Source organism: Leptonychotes weddellii, chromosome 11 (assembly GCF_054177405.1).
Source record: "Leptonychotes weddellii isolate Sample4059 chromosome 11, ASM5417740v2, whole genome shotgun sequence".
NCBI lineage: Eukaryota > Metazoa > Chordata > Mammalia > Carnivora > Phocidae > Leptonychotes > Leptonychotes weddellii.
Genome location: NC_138379.1, coordinates 4,225,154 through 4,238,627, shown reverse-complemented (window position 1 = coordinate 4,238,627; position 13,474 = coordinate 4,225,154). Strand labels below are relative to the sequence as shown.

Sequence of the window (13,474 nt, the reverse complement as noted above, 5' to 3'; positions counted from 1 at the left end):
GCCAGTTTGTTAGAAGACAACCGTGAATTCATGATCACACCTGTAACCTTACAACCTGCTCCTATAAATATTGTCAGAATGAAGTGTCATTTGAGAAGTTAGATGACTAAGTATCGTTGCTGCTTCCTTTTCCAGCTTTGGTAGAGTCAAACTCATCAAGCATTTTGCTTCAGCCAATTTAACAGCCTCCCCAGGCGGCCTCAGGTGGCAAAGCCCCATCCGACCCAGGGAAGAGATGGCACCTGACTCAGAGCAGTTTCCCACAATGCACAGTAAGATATGGCTAGATCAAGATAAAATCCAAGATAAAAGCATGGCTAGAGCCAGCACTATTTATCATGCTGAACTGGCTGTGCTAACTGCTCCAAAGGGCTGAAAAATGGTCCCCAAAAGGTATCAGGTCCTAATGTGGAACCCGTGAATATTAGCTTATAAGGAAAAGGGCCTTCGGAGAGGTGATTCAAATTATGGATTTTGAGATGACACAGGTTATCTGAGCAGGCTCTAAATGCTATCGCAAGAGGACTTACGAGAGCGGCAGAGGGAGCTGACACCACACACCCAAGAGGAGGAGAGGCGAGGACTACAGTGACCCGGTCACCAGCAGAGGAACGCCACGCAGAAGCGGCAGAGGCAAGGAACGGATTCTCTCCTACGGCCTCCAGGGGGAGCGCTAACATACCGTGACTTTGGCCCATTGAAACAGATGGTGAGCCTCTGGTGGTAATTTGTCACAGCAGCCACAGGCAACTAATACAAAATAAACCAAAGTGAAAATGCTTTACAGTTACCAGACGCCAAAACACATAAAATTCACAGGAAAAACTCTTAAAGGCCTTTGAAAAGTTGTTTTAAATATACTTTTAAAAAAGGCCATTGTCCCCCTTCAACTGCAAGTGTGAGTTGCGGCTACAGGGAGAGCTGTATGGATTTTGAAGATAAAGCTAGCATCTCAATTACACATTTAATTGCTTTAACCCCAGACAACCAAGACCCTCCACAGAAGTGTTACAATTGAACATTTTTCTATTAATGTAAAAATTTTACAATAAAAATGAAAACTAAAATTCTTAGCTAGGATTTTTCATTTAGCAGAACATCTGAAACAGCAAAACATACACTACTGGTAAGTCCACAATTAGATATTACAACACTTAAGCCTGCTGACCTGCAACTGGGTATGTAATAAACTCCCCCCCCAATGCCTCAGGACAAAAAAATATTAATTCATGGTTCCTTATTTACCCAGTAATACCCAATATTCATCCAGTACGTATCACAACAAAGGATTTGATATGAGAATGATTTGTGTCTTCAATTGTCTTGGCAGGTATTTCCAAAATAAAGGTTTTAGCTGATGTGGTTGTTGGGAGAAATCCTGCAAAAACAAAACAACTTGCTTCCCCATCTCGCCACATCTGATCCATCTGCTTACCTAGTAGTGCCTATAAATAAAATCAAGGATGCTTCCTTTGTTACTCCTCCCTGAGACCCACACAGCATTTTACTTTTCTATGAACAGATGCCACCTAGTGTCAAAAGTCTGTAAGTACGGCCCACAGTTCCTCAGAAGGGGCGAGGTAAGCAGAACAAAGAACAACCCATTCTTACCGGGGCAAAGACCTGGGTGAGGAAAAACTTGCAAAAGCGGATTCTTGGGCCGGGTTTTAAAGGCCAAGACTAAGTCTGTCACCTGACAGACTTTGCAGGAGGCAGCGCACAGGGGTTCAGAATGGTGCTCTGGATGGAGTCCATGCACCTAAGTTCCACTCTGACCCCATTCATTACTCTCCAGCAGTGCAGCTATGGACAAGTCCTTTAACCTCACAAATGCCTCGTAAGTAAGATGAAAATATGGCCTACCTCCTCCGTTTGGCACACGGATCAAACGAGCAGAAATAGCTCATGAAGATCTCCCAACTGTCCCCTCTTTTCAAGTAATGAAGGCAGAAACAGAGGGTCTGATACAATGATGCATTGTTCACAAAACTTCCCCTCGATTCCTTATCCTACCATAACTCTCCCAAGAAATCACACCATTTCCATTAAAAAGAGCACATATTTTCAAGAAAATAAAAGGACTGGGGTGCTAATTTATGAGAAAGACCCAAGACCAGCTTTGTTTTTCCTACTGCTCCTTAAGAGAAGGAATGTGGCTTCTGGCAACAATGTAGAATTAAAAATCATACCAAACTACATCTCACACATCAACATCCGGGGGGATTACAGATTTTGTTACAGTGGAAGTTAGCCTGTTGTGTTTCTGGTAAGATTTTTTTTTTCTTACTGTAACTCCACTGTTTTTTGTTCTTTGTTTTTTAAGATTTTAAATAATCTCTGCACCCAGCGTGGGGTTGAACTCACAACCCCCAGATCAAGAGTCTCACACTCCATTGACTGCACCAGCCGGGCGCCGCATTATAACTCCACTTTTTTTTTTTTTTTTAAAGATTTTTTATTTATTTATTTGACAGAGAGAGAGAGACAGCGAGAGAGGGAACACAAGCAGGGGGAGTGGGAGAGGGAGAAGCAGGCTTCCCGCAGAGCAGGGAGCCCGATGCGGGGCTCGATCCCAGGACCCTGGGATCATGACCTGAGCCGAAGGCAGACGCTTAACGACTGAGCCACCCAGGCGCCCCTGTAACTCCACTTTTAAAACAACAATAAATAATAGCTCCTCCATTCATCTGCCATTTAATTCTCACATCCTGTAAAGTATGTACTTTTTTTTTTCTTGGTTATACAGACGGAAGGTGGCAGAATTTGCTCACTTGTACTCTAGAAGGGATCCTACTGGTGAAAAAAGCATGTGGCTGGAGGTAGAGAGAAGCTCGAATGCAACAGTAGCAGCGGACAGGGAGGGGGGAAGAGGGAGGAAAGCTCCGGTGTTTCAAATAGAAGGCTGGCAAGACTTAGTAACAAATTAGACACAGGTGTGAGGGACAGAAAGGCATTTAAGATGGGTCAGAATTCTCTAGCTGGGGAGACTGCAAGATTGCCATGAACTGAGCTACAGAAGGAACAGGTTTGCAGGAAAGATGAGAAAGATTAAATGTGCTGAATTTGAGGAGGGGGGTCACAACTCAGGTGAAGTTGTCATAAGACATCAGAACTCAGGAGAGAAGTGGGGGCTGTGAAGAGAGCAACACTAACAAAAAGACTTTACAGTTTACCAAGTGTTTCAACATCATCTCAATTCAAAGAATCACAGAACTGCAGAGCAAAGTCTTAGATTAAAACAAACAGGCTCAGGAATCCCTGCCTGCCCAAAGTAATTCACTCCTGACAAGATAATATGCTACCCATACACGAAACCAAAGGAAAAAAAAATGTTGAGCTCTCTCACGAGCAGTTAGTGGAAGGAATAGGGGGGAGGGAAGAGAGAAGGAAATACATTGGGTAAGAGGCACGCACAGGGAGAGAGACGGAGGTCCTGCAGACGGGTAAGCGCTGTGAAGTCCAACCCACAGCTGAGGAAACGTCTGCTCAAGATGGGAATAGAGAACTGGGTGCGGCAGGGGCAACCTGGCAGTCCCGGGCACGACAGAGAGACAGCTGAGTTCTTGGGTCCCAGGCACCATTTTCACAATATCGCTCCTGCCAGCATTCCAGAACTGTGCCAGCGCCCTTACGTGCATCCTGCCATTTACCCCCATCACAGCCCTTTAACCATACACTGTACGTTCAACGTATGTTAACACGGAACAAAACATATTCTCTCACGTGTACTTTATATACAAAGTAGTCAACGTGTACAGTAACATACACCCCCATTTTACAAATGGGACGCCTGGGTGGCTCAGTCGGTTAAGCGTCTGCCTTCGGCTCAGGTCATGATCCCAGGGCCCTGGGATCGAGTCCCGCATCGGGCTCCCTGCTCCGCGGGGAGCCTGCTTCTCCCTCTGCCTCTCTCTCTCTCTCTCATGAATAAATAAATAAAATCTTTAAAAAAAAAAAAAAACAAATGAGAACAAGCCTTAGAGAATTAGAAACAAATTAAGCCGGGGTTGGGTTGAGGGCTTGTACACTCTGGACACTATGAAGAAAGCAATACAATCCTGACACAAACACAATTTTAAACTTACTTTGCTCCATATTTGAAGAGTAAGACCCTAGAACAAAAGTGGCATGGTTCCTAATTTCACGGAGCTCAGAGGATAGCGTGGGAAAAGAAACAACCCAGTTAAGTATGAAACTACAAATTCTGGTAAGAGCTTTAAAGGAAACAAATAGAATGTCAGAGAGAATCATGTGGGAACAGACTTTACACTGGGTGACCAGGGAAAAGAAATAAAAAGCACAAATATAGAAAAAAATCACCCCCACTTTTGGGGGGGAGGGGTATCAAAAACACTCCTAGCATCTATTTCCATCAAATATTTTCTGACGCAACTGGCTTTGTCTAAATCCTCTTGGACCCTGAGTGAGGTGTGTTTTTGTTTCTCTTTTGAAGGAGAGAAGGTTTCCATATGGCCTCTCTAGCCCTAGACTCCACTGGTTCACTGGCTGAAGGATCAAGCCCCCCTTTACTCTTCAGTGGGGGGGGGGAACTCCATCTTCCTAAGAGTAGGTTGGTTTTGTTGCTAAAAATATATATATCCCTCCACATCATGCAACATAGGCATTTCCTTGAAAATAAAAATACTCCTCAGAGATCATTACACTGTATCAGCTACTGCAACCTTGTTCCACAAATCAGACAGACAAAATGAATCATTCTGCAGACCTAGAATCCAACATTTATCAAGAACCTACTGGGAGCCACCGGGCACTGTTCGTGGTGCTGGAATATTGTTGCGTCCACGGGCCACTAGAGGGCGCATGTGAACGTCGACTTTCAGGAAAATCGGGCATGGCTACTAGAGTGGGAGACCTTGCAAGTCCAAAGGGAAGTCTGTGAAAACTGGCTATCTGAAGAACAGGGCAGAAGGGTGCAGAGTGGAAAGCAGGATACCCTTCACTGAAGGGACTTTCTGCCTGAGACCTGAGAGGCAATCCCAGTACCATCAGAGATCTGCTGGGAAGGAGTTCTGATAAAAATGCTCAAGTTAAAAACACAGGTGTTTGTTTCACCTGACACGCCACTGAGGGTTCACCTGCTTGGCAACCCTATGAGGTCGGTGAGACAGGCATTATCACTACACGTGAGATGGCTAAAGCTCAGAAATAAAACTGCTTCCCTGAAATCAAATTGCTACTCAGTGGTAAGGCCGGGTCTAAAATCCTAGTGTTCAAACTGAAGTCTGGGTTTTACTCCAATACTTGAGCCACATGGGCATCACCCATAAATGAAAAGACTTATCACTAGGGGATGCTCCCTAGGTCTATTTACTTTTTCTTTAGTGTATTATTACTAATACAGAAAAAGAGAGACATCTGGTAGAGATGCAACTGACAAACAGGAGCCATACAGAAGTAGGAGCCATCAAGCTTTTGGGCCATTAATATACGCTAGCCTCTCAATTCTAATACCCAACTGATAGTAAGCTATAGCACCAATTCAGAAAAAGGGAGTGAAAACTACATAGGATACATAGACGAAACACATATATCAATTAGAGAGATGTCAAAATATTAAAATAGCTCTTAGAAGTGAGAAAACAGGGTGGCAATTAAGTGTAAATGATAAAATATAATTTAGACAGAGATTAAAGTTCAGTTGTAGAAGCTGAGGCTTGGCCCCATGTCTTACATAAATAATGACAGAGCAGACTGAAACACAGGTATCGATTCTTACTCCAGTGGTCCTTCATCCAGCTCCAGAATTATACGTAATGTAGTCATAATCACAGACAAGCCTAGAAGGCTGTGTGGTTTGAGTCTGTCTCACACAGACATCAGAGAGCCCCAAATCTGGCTGGGAGAGGTGGGAGCCAGAGGCAGTGAGTGACCAAACTGGTCCCAGGAACCCTTTGGCACGATGGATGCAAAACTGTGAAGCAAAACATAATTTCGAGCATCAATGGCTATGGAAATCAGTGACTTCTTTTCTCCTTTTTTGAGAATATTTTAGAATGCAAATGGTTCCTGGTTCCATCACGAGCTCTATAAAGATAATATATCCACTCTGTCTCCAAGCAATATAGGGTCAAAAGAAAAGGTGTTTTGTTTTTTTAAAGCTAACATTAGGCATTAACATGGCTTTACAAAAATAAGGTTGAGTCTTTCCTGTACAGATTCTAGATTCTCTCCATGACATTCCTTTAAAATAGTAAAATCCTGTAATGCAGATAAATTAAGACATGCATGACTAAAATTTAGGGGTATGTCTGTTAAATCAAAATATGTTTGTAAATGACAAGTGCTTTCTTTTATTTGACTAGGACAAAAAGAAACTCAGATCACATTAATAAATACAGGGTTAGATACTGGTCAGGCATGACCTTTCCTCTCAGCCGACACGTCTATATTCTAGGAAACACCAAATTATGGGGGAGAAAAAGGGACTGCAGTAGTAACTAAAGTAAAAACAGATTTGTAGAGGGGTTTTTTTTGGGGGGGGATGATATAGAGTTGGTAAAAAGAATTTAAAGAAAGCTGTTAAACTTTCCCTCATTAAAAATCCTTTGGACAAAGACCCAGGTACTCACTCCCTACTGTTTGCTAGGACCCCTTCCTTGTACAGCATGTTCATAGGAACTCAGCCATTAAAATTTCAGGGCTTAACTCGTATTTCAAACTTAAGAGCTCCAAATAGAAAGTAGTTTTATGAGTTCAAAGTTGGCAGTCTATCCAAGAAATTACTTTTCAAATCACTGTGTTCTAATGTTTAGAACACCCTAATGATTACAATTTAAAGTGCATTAGCTAGTTTTAATTTTACCTTCTAATAATTTGAGCTTGTGCTTCTTATAGCAATTAAACCCATTTCCTATACCAAGACATGTCAGTAAAATAACTTTTTGCCCCCAAAATAAAAAGTAACTAAAAATCACACTGAAAAATTCAGTTACAGGGCGCATGGGTGGCTCAGTCGGTTAAGCATCTGCCTTCAGCTCAGATCATCATCCCAGGGTCCTGGGATTGAGTCCCGCATCAGGTCCCTCTCTGCCTGCCGCTCCCCCGCTTGTGCTCTTTCTCTGACAAATAAGTAAATAAAATCTTTAAAAAAATTCAGTTACATCCTATATAGAAAACGTCTTTCTACTGCATACAGCTGTATCTGAACTAGAACCCCATGCTCTCTCCCTGCATTTACTTAGTGTATCTATGTAACCAGCACTGGGTCATGGTGGAGCAAGGACATAGGGTCCCTGCATGGAAAACTCAACAATCACAGTGTTCTAGGGCTAACACATAACAGAGGCCTGCAACTCTTGCTCCATGGAGAAGGATTTTGGTGAGTGGAGAAAAAGTAAAGCTAATATATGGTAGGCAAGAGCATAAAATAATGGAATCCCCATGGTTTATCTGAAAGGATTTGCTCTCATAAGCCATGGGAAGGACGTTTCTGTGGACGGGGAGCTGTTCAGATGGCAAACATGTCTTTGCAACACAACTGGGCCACTCATGTCCTACACAGAGAAAAATCAGATTCGATCCCAGATTTATATGACCCAAGGGAAAAATGACACATCAACATCCCCACCCACAAAACTCTATGCTCGAACACACAAACAACCTGTGACCACTTCCTTCACATCATATTCTGCTATACCCCCCAACCCTCCTCCACTTCCCCCCAGTATGCACACTGGTATCTGGTTCAAGTACAGAAAGCAGTTCAGTGTCTGAGAAGACAGATGAACATACCGGCAAGAGGGCACTTGGAAATGACTTTGAAAGAGTCTGGCTTCAAAGTTCACGGGTACAAAACTGAGCCCTCCTCTTGAAGACTAAGTATCCATAATATTCCTTTCACTCTCAAACTAAGTTGCTTTGTTTTTTGTTTTGTTTTGTTTTTAAGATTTTATTTATTTGACAGAAAGACACACAGTGAGAGAGGGAACAAAAGCAGGGGGGAGTGGGAGAGGGAGAAGCAGGCTTCCCGCTGAGCAAGGAGCCAGATGCGGGGCTCAATCCCAGGACCCTGGGATCATGACCTGAGCCAAAGGCAGACGCTTAACGACTGAGCCACCCATGTGCCCCCAAGTTGCTTTGTTTATAACAACGTTTTAAAGTAACATTAGAATGGACATATTTCAAAAAACTAAATACAAGCTATGAAGCTCCATAACTTGGAGATTAACAAATTCACTTTCATCAAATGCCTACTAAGCACCTACTCTGCACCTGCTCCAGGCAGAGGAAATAAATAATAATCCAACAAATTCACAAGAAAGCTGAAGGGATGGGCAAATAACCAAATAGAAAACCAAATAACAACTGCTCAGGGAACGCAGAGGAAGTGTGCATCCTCCAGAGTGGGCCAGTCTTTGCAGGTAACTTTCTCACTGGACCTTTCTGAAGGATGGGGGGACGGGGAGGGGGCAGAGAGTGGCTAGGAAAGCTGGGCAGAATGTGACCAAAAGGTGCCAGGCATGGGAAGCTCGTTGCACTAGAGCCTGGGAAAAGGAGAGTAGAATGCAGAATGTTTAGAGATTAAAAACTGGAAAATGGGCCGGGAGTTCCCCCACATGCTGGGATTAAAGCGTTTGTGGACTTTACTCTTGGGATATAGGGAGCCCCGACAGTGACGGGGCCACACCTGTGTTTCAAGTTGCCAAACGTTCGGCTACAAAGTAACCTTGTTTCTACAGCAAGTAACTCTTTAGATACGTTTTTCAGTATATGCAAGTTATCGGCAATTATTTCAGGCAAAATGATTTCCCCCACCCTTTTCGAAATACTTGTTTTTACTACTAGTTGTCAAGTTACAGCCGTGTTTTCGATATGAAAAACTACAGGAAAAAGTTCCAGCTGGCAAATGCTTCCTCTGACGATCCTACACTGCAGTCTTCCGACCACATTTCACTACACTTTTATAAAGTTTAAAGTACCTTAAATCTAAAACGATCCTGATGAAAAGTCACAATCACGACCGACCAATTCATCTGCCCACTACTCTACATAAGACCTCCCCGCGAGGATGAATTTCACTTAGCAAGTTTCTAAAACTCATCTTCAAAGAACACACGTTCACCTCCTTAGTAATCCGAGTTTCCCCACTCAACGGATCGGAAGTGATAGCTCCTGAACGGGGTCAAACGAGCCCAAAGAGAGAGAGAGAGAGAATCAATTTCTCCGGTCCAACGTGCTTCTACACCACTCTCGCAAGTTGGATCCCGCCGTCACCACGAAAACACGGTCCTCCCCACCGCCAGGTGGGAGGGACGCCGATACCCATCACCTCTGGGTGTGCAGAAGGACAACCGCCACTCTGCGAGGACGGCCGGGGACCGAGGGGGCCCGGGGCGAGGAAAGCGAGCCGCGGCCCAAGGCCGGCCCCGCTGTCAGGAGAGGGACGGGGAGGGTGGGGGACCGGGCCCGGAGGAGACCTGGAACGAGGCTCCAGCCCAAACAAAAACAAGCCCAAGTGGAGCGCGGCAGAGGTAGCAGATTGGGCGAGCCCGATCACGGCTGCCCATTGGAGAAGAGGAAAAACAGAGTCCCCCAATCGCGAGCGGCGGGGCTGCTCCCCTCGTGCGGCCGCGGGCCGCCCCGGCGCTTCCCGGCCCCGCGCTGCCCGGCGGCCGCTACCGCTCCCTTCCGGCGGCGGCGCCCACTGCAGGGCCCGCGCCCCCGCCCGCCCGCCGCCGCCCGCCGCCGCCCGCCGTCGCTGCCGCGCCCCTCCCTCGGCCGCGGCCCCCCCCGCGCCCCGGCCCCGGCCCGGCGCCCCCGCTCCCGCCGGCCCGCCCCCAACCCGCCGCCGCCGCCGCCGCCGCCGCCCGGCGCCCCCGCACGCCCGCGCCGCGCCCGCCCCCCGCTCACCGCCGGGCGCTGCCCGCTCCTCCTCGCGGCGCAGCGCGGCCCCGCGGCCCGGCCGCTGCGCTGGGGGGTCCGCGCTGCCGGGCGGCACTTCCCCGGCCCCCAAGAAAATTAATCACCAAAAAATAATTCCCGAGAAAAATGGAGAGTAAAATCCAAGATGGCGGCGCCGGCCGCAGCACCGCCCGCTCCATCCGCTGTCGGGAAATAAGTCCCAGCCGCGGCCGGAGCCCCCCGCCCCCACCGCGCCGCGCCCCCGCGTCCCCGCGTCCCCGCGCCCGGCCTCACCTCGCCTCTCGCGCGGCCGCGGCGTCCCAAAGGCCGCCTTCGCCGGGGGTCCGCGTCCCGGGTCCTGGCGCCGCGCGCGCCGCCTCCGGTGTCCGGGCACCCTCACCTCATAGCCCCAGAGCCTCGCCTCCCGCGCCGCAGACGCGTCGCCGCCCCCGGTGAGCCGTCCGGACGCCGCCCGGGAACGGTGGAAGGACACGAAAAGGAGTGCCTTCGGCCGGGCGGAGGGACACCACGCCGTCTCGCGCCACCCCTGCCGCCTCTGTTGCTTTTACGGGACTCGCGGGGGGCGGGGGGCGGGGGAGGCGGAGAAACACGGGAAAGAAACGAGTTCCTCGCTGGGTGCTCCCCGCGGCGGAGGGACAAAAAGCGAATTTGGAGAGAGCCGAAGGAACCGTCGCCTCGCGTCGCCGCGGCGGAGGGATCCGCGCTGAGGGTCGGCAGGGATCCCTCCGCCCCTCGCTGCCCTTTAAATCGCGGCTGGAGGCGGCGTCGCCGCGCGCCCCTCGGGCGCCAGCCCGGCTTCGTCTTGGCTTTCGGCGCAGCTGCGCCCGCGGGGGACGGCTCCCGAACGTGGTCGGGGGGGCAGCGCCGGGGGACGGGCGGGCTCCTCGCCCCCTGTGTGTGCCGGTGGCGCCGAGGGGAGGTGGCCCAACGGAGACAAGGTTCTTTGTTGTGGGAGTGGGTGTCGTTGGAAGCGGATACACTCTGAGAGACCGTGTGGGCAGTCCGAGCATTCCGCCGCGTAGTGTGTGTGGAGGGGGAGCGTGCGCTCACCGGGCCACTGGCTTCCCGGTGTCAGCCGGCCATCCCTTGAGCACCTACTGTGTGCCTGCCGGGCTTTCCGAGAAACTGGGCTACTTCCGCTTCCCTCCCTCGTTGGGCAGTGCCAGCGCCAGAGATGCAGCCGCACCCCACCCCCACCCCCGCCCAGGACCTGGGCAGGTGCGGAAGATGCTGAGAGTCTAGCACGCTCCAGGTGCTGAGCTGGGGGAAGAGTGCGAAGGGTGCGAAGCACCGCCCTTTGGGTCCCGCAGTCTGATAATGGCTACAAAGTAACAGTAATGAGAGTAATATGTATACAGTCTTCACTGGATGGTGGGCACCGTTCTCTGGGTTTGGGTGCCGTAGCTCATCGACTCTTGACAACCACCCAGAGGAGGTGGGGACCATTGTGGTTCTTCCTTACACGTAGGGAAACAGCGATTAGGCGACCCCTGGGACAGCTAGTCAGGCCTTGAACCAGAGCCCTTATCCAGTATTCCCGTGAAAAAAGAAGACCTCCAGAAGTCAAGTTGCCACAGACGTCAGATGCACAGAGACGGTGCCTGAAGGTGTCCCCTTGGGCAGTGGAGACAGGAAGGGTGGGTTGCAGTATGGGAGGAAAAAGGGGTGGCTAGGAAATGTGGGACCAATAAGTGCAAAGTCCTGGTGGGAGGGGGAGGGGGAGCCGGGAAAAGGCTCTGGCCTCTGGAACTGAGGAAAGCCCAATGTAGCTCCTACAAAGAGGAGGCTGCCTGGGCAGGTGGATAGATGGATTCCAGAAAGAGCCCCGTTTCTGCCTTGGTTTCCCCTGTATCCCCAGGGCCTGGCACAAAATAGGCACACCATAAAGGATAATTCAGTGGAGATTGTGGATGATCACAAGGACTGTGGTCCAACTAACACCAACACAAGTGCTTACCTTATTTGCCCTCCTTGACCTTGGGTAGTAGATATGCTTATTATTCCTTCCACATATAGGAAACTAAGGCACCGTGATTTGCCAAGAGCGTGTGTGTGTAACACGCAGACGGGGTCTAGATCTTCCAAACCAAAGCTCCTCCTGCTGTCGGCACCTGCTTTCCCCACTTCCCCCTCTGGAAGCCAACTGGGGGGGGGGGGCAGAGTGTGGGCAGAGCCTCACCACCCCTCAAATAAAGCAGACCCCGGCACATAGCTCGGCTTTTACTGGATCAAAATTCACCTTGCCCTGTTCCTCTTGCAGACACAACTAACAAATGATTGCTTTGGTTTTGTTAGTTTCTGATTTATCACTAAACGTTCTTTCCAAGATTTTTATAGTGCTTGGCTCCAAATACTCAAATTACATCCCAGAAACACTAAGATTGCCTTTGCCACCCCCTCCCCCCTGGATGCCCACAGGAAGCATGCACACAAGGGAAACGAGGGAACCCCATCTGCCTGCAATGGGCAGCTGCAGCTCTGTGTGGGTCTTGGTGCCCAGGCTTCAAGGCCAACCATGCCTGCACAGCCCTTCACAGCTCCGAGCACCAGTGTCCTCCCCATTCCAAGCTTTCCAGAGGTCACCCCAACACAGATCCCTGGGACTGATACCCAAACCCCGACTCCTATAAAGCCCCCAGACTCCCAAGATGCTGGCACCTCCACTCATTCATGGCCCAGGGCCAGGCCAAGTGTTCTGGGCAGTGACTTGCAAGGGAGCAGGCCAGGCCTACAGCCCAGCAGGGGAGACAGATGAGTAGACCTCAAGCACAGCATCCTCTCAGGCTCCCCAGTTCTGGATCTGCCTCTCCTCCAGCCCCTCCCCCCCCCGCCTGAATTGCTGGCTGCTCTTGCAGCCTCAGCTGAGAGACTCAGGGTGGGCCAGAGCTCTTGGCACAGCTGAGTTGGGGCTCAGGAACTTGATGGAGCCAGGATTGAGGGTGGCTAGGGCTACGCTGGGCAGAGGGCACTGCCCCGAGCCATCCTCCTGGGGGAGCCTGGAAATTTGACTCCCCACAGTGAGCGTGGCCAGCTGGAGGCCTCCTGCTGCCAGCTGGCAGGAGAGGGGTGGATGGGGGACAGGAAGTCCTGTGGCCAGGCACCTGCCCAGCTCCCATGTGACAGGAGCCACTGGCATTTGCACTGCGAAACCTCTGGATGCCCCAAAGTGGAAGTGTTAAGCCACAGAGGCAGTAGGGCCCCCACCAGGCCTGGACAGATGGAAAGATATTAACAACTCTAAAGAAAGACTGAGTTGGCGGAAGGGGCCTGGCCAGCCCCGGAAGCTCTAGGAGTGCCAGCCCAGCCTGGAGCTGACCTGGGAGTGGTGCCCTTGGCAGGGCACTGAGCCTCAGCCCTGGAACTGGAACAGGCTCTGTTTCCGTCCTCCCAGTAGGGCCCAGGGGCACTCCACAGAGACTCAGCTTGGTCCCACCAACCCTGCTTCACTCTCTAATTTCCCTTCTTCAAATGCCAAGTTCACCCAGCGACTGGCTGGCAGGGATTTGCTTGGTGGAATCTTGTGCCCACAGGGAGGGCCTGCAGGTCACGCTGACCCCAGAATTCCAGGCTGGGTGGCAGTGGCTTCTTGTAA

General features: G+C 49.9%; 1 protein-coding gene across 6 annotated transcripts in view; it reads right to left on the bottom strand.

The window, feature by feature from the left end:
- The window catches only part of KMT5B (lysine methyltransferase 5B), a 54,942-nt gene extending 44,490 nt beyond the window's left edge, over nucleotides 1-10,452 (bottom strand). The window contains exon 1 of one of the 6 annotated variants that reach the window (XM_081797658.1): nucleotides 10,156-10,452. Coding sequence is in view for 1 of the 6 variants with exons in the window: in XM_081797656.1 (XP_081653782.1) it covers nucleotides 10,262-10,266 (5 nt within the window). In the remaining 5 variants the exon portion in view is untranslated. Of the gene's footprint in view, nucleotides 1-9,870; nucleotides 10,044-10,155 lie in introns of those variants that run through there. The other 5 variants (XM_081797657.1, XM_081797656.1, XM_081797654.1 and 2 more) reach the window with 5 other exon arrangements.
- Nucleotides 10,453-13,474: the final 3,022 nt, after the last annotated feature.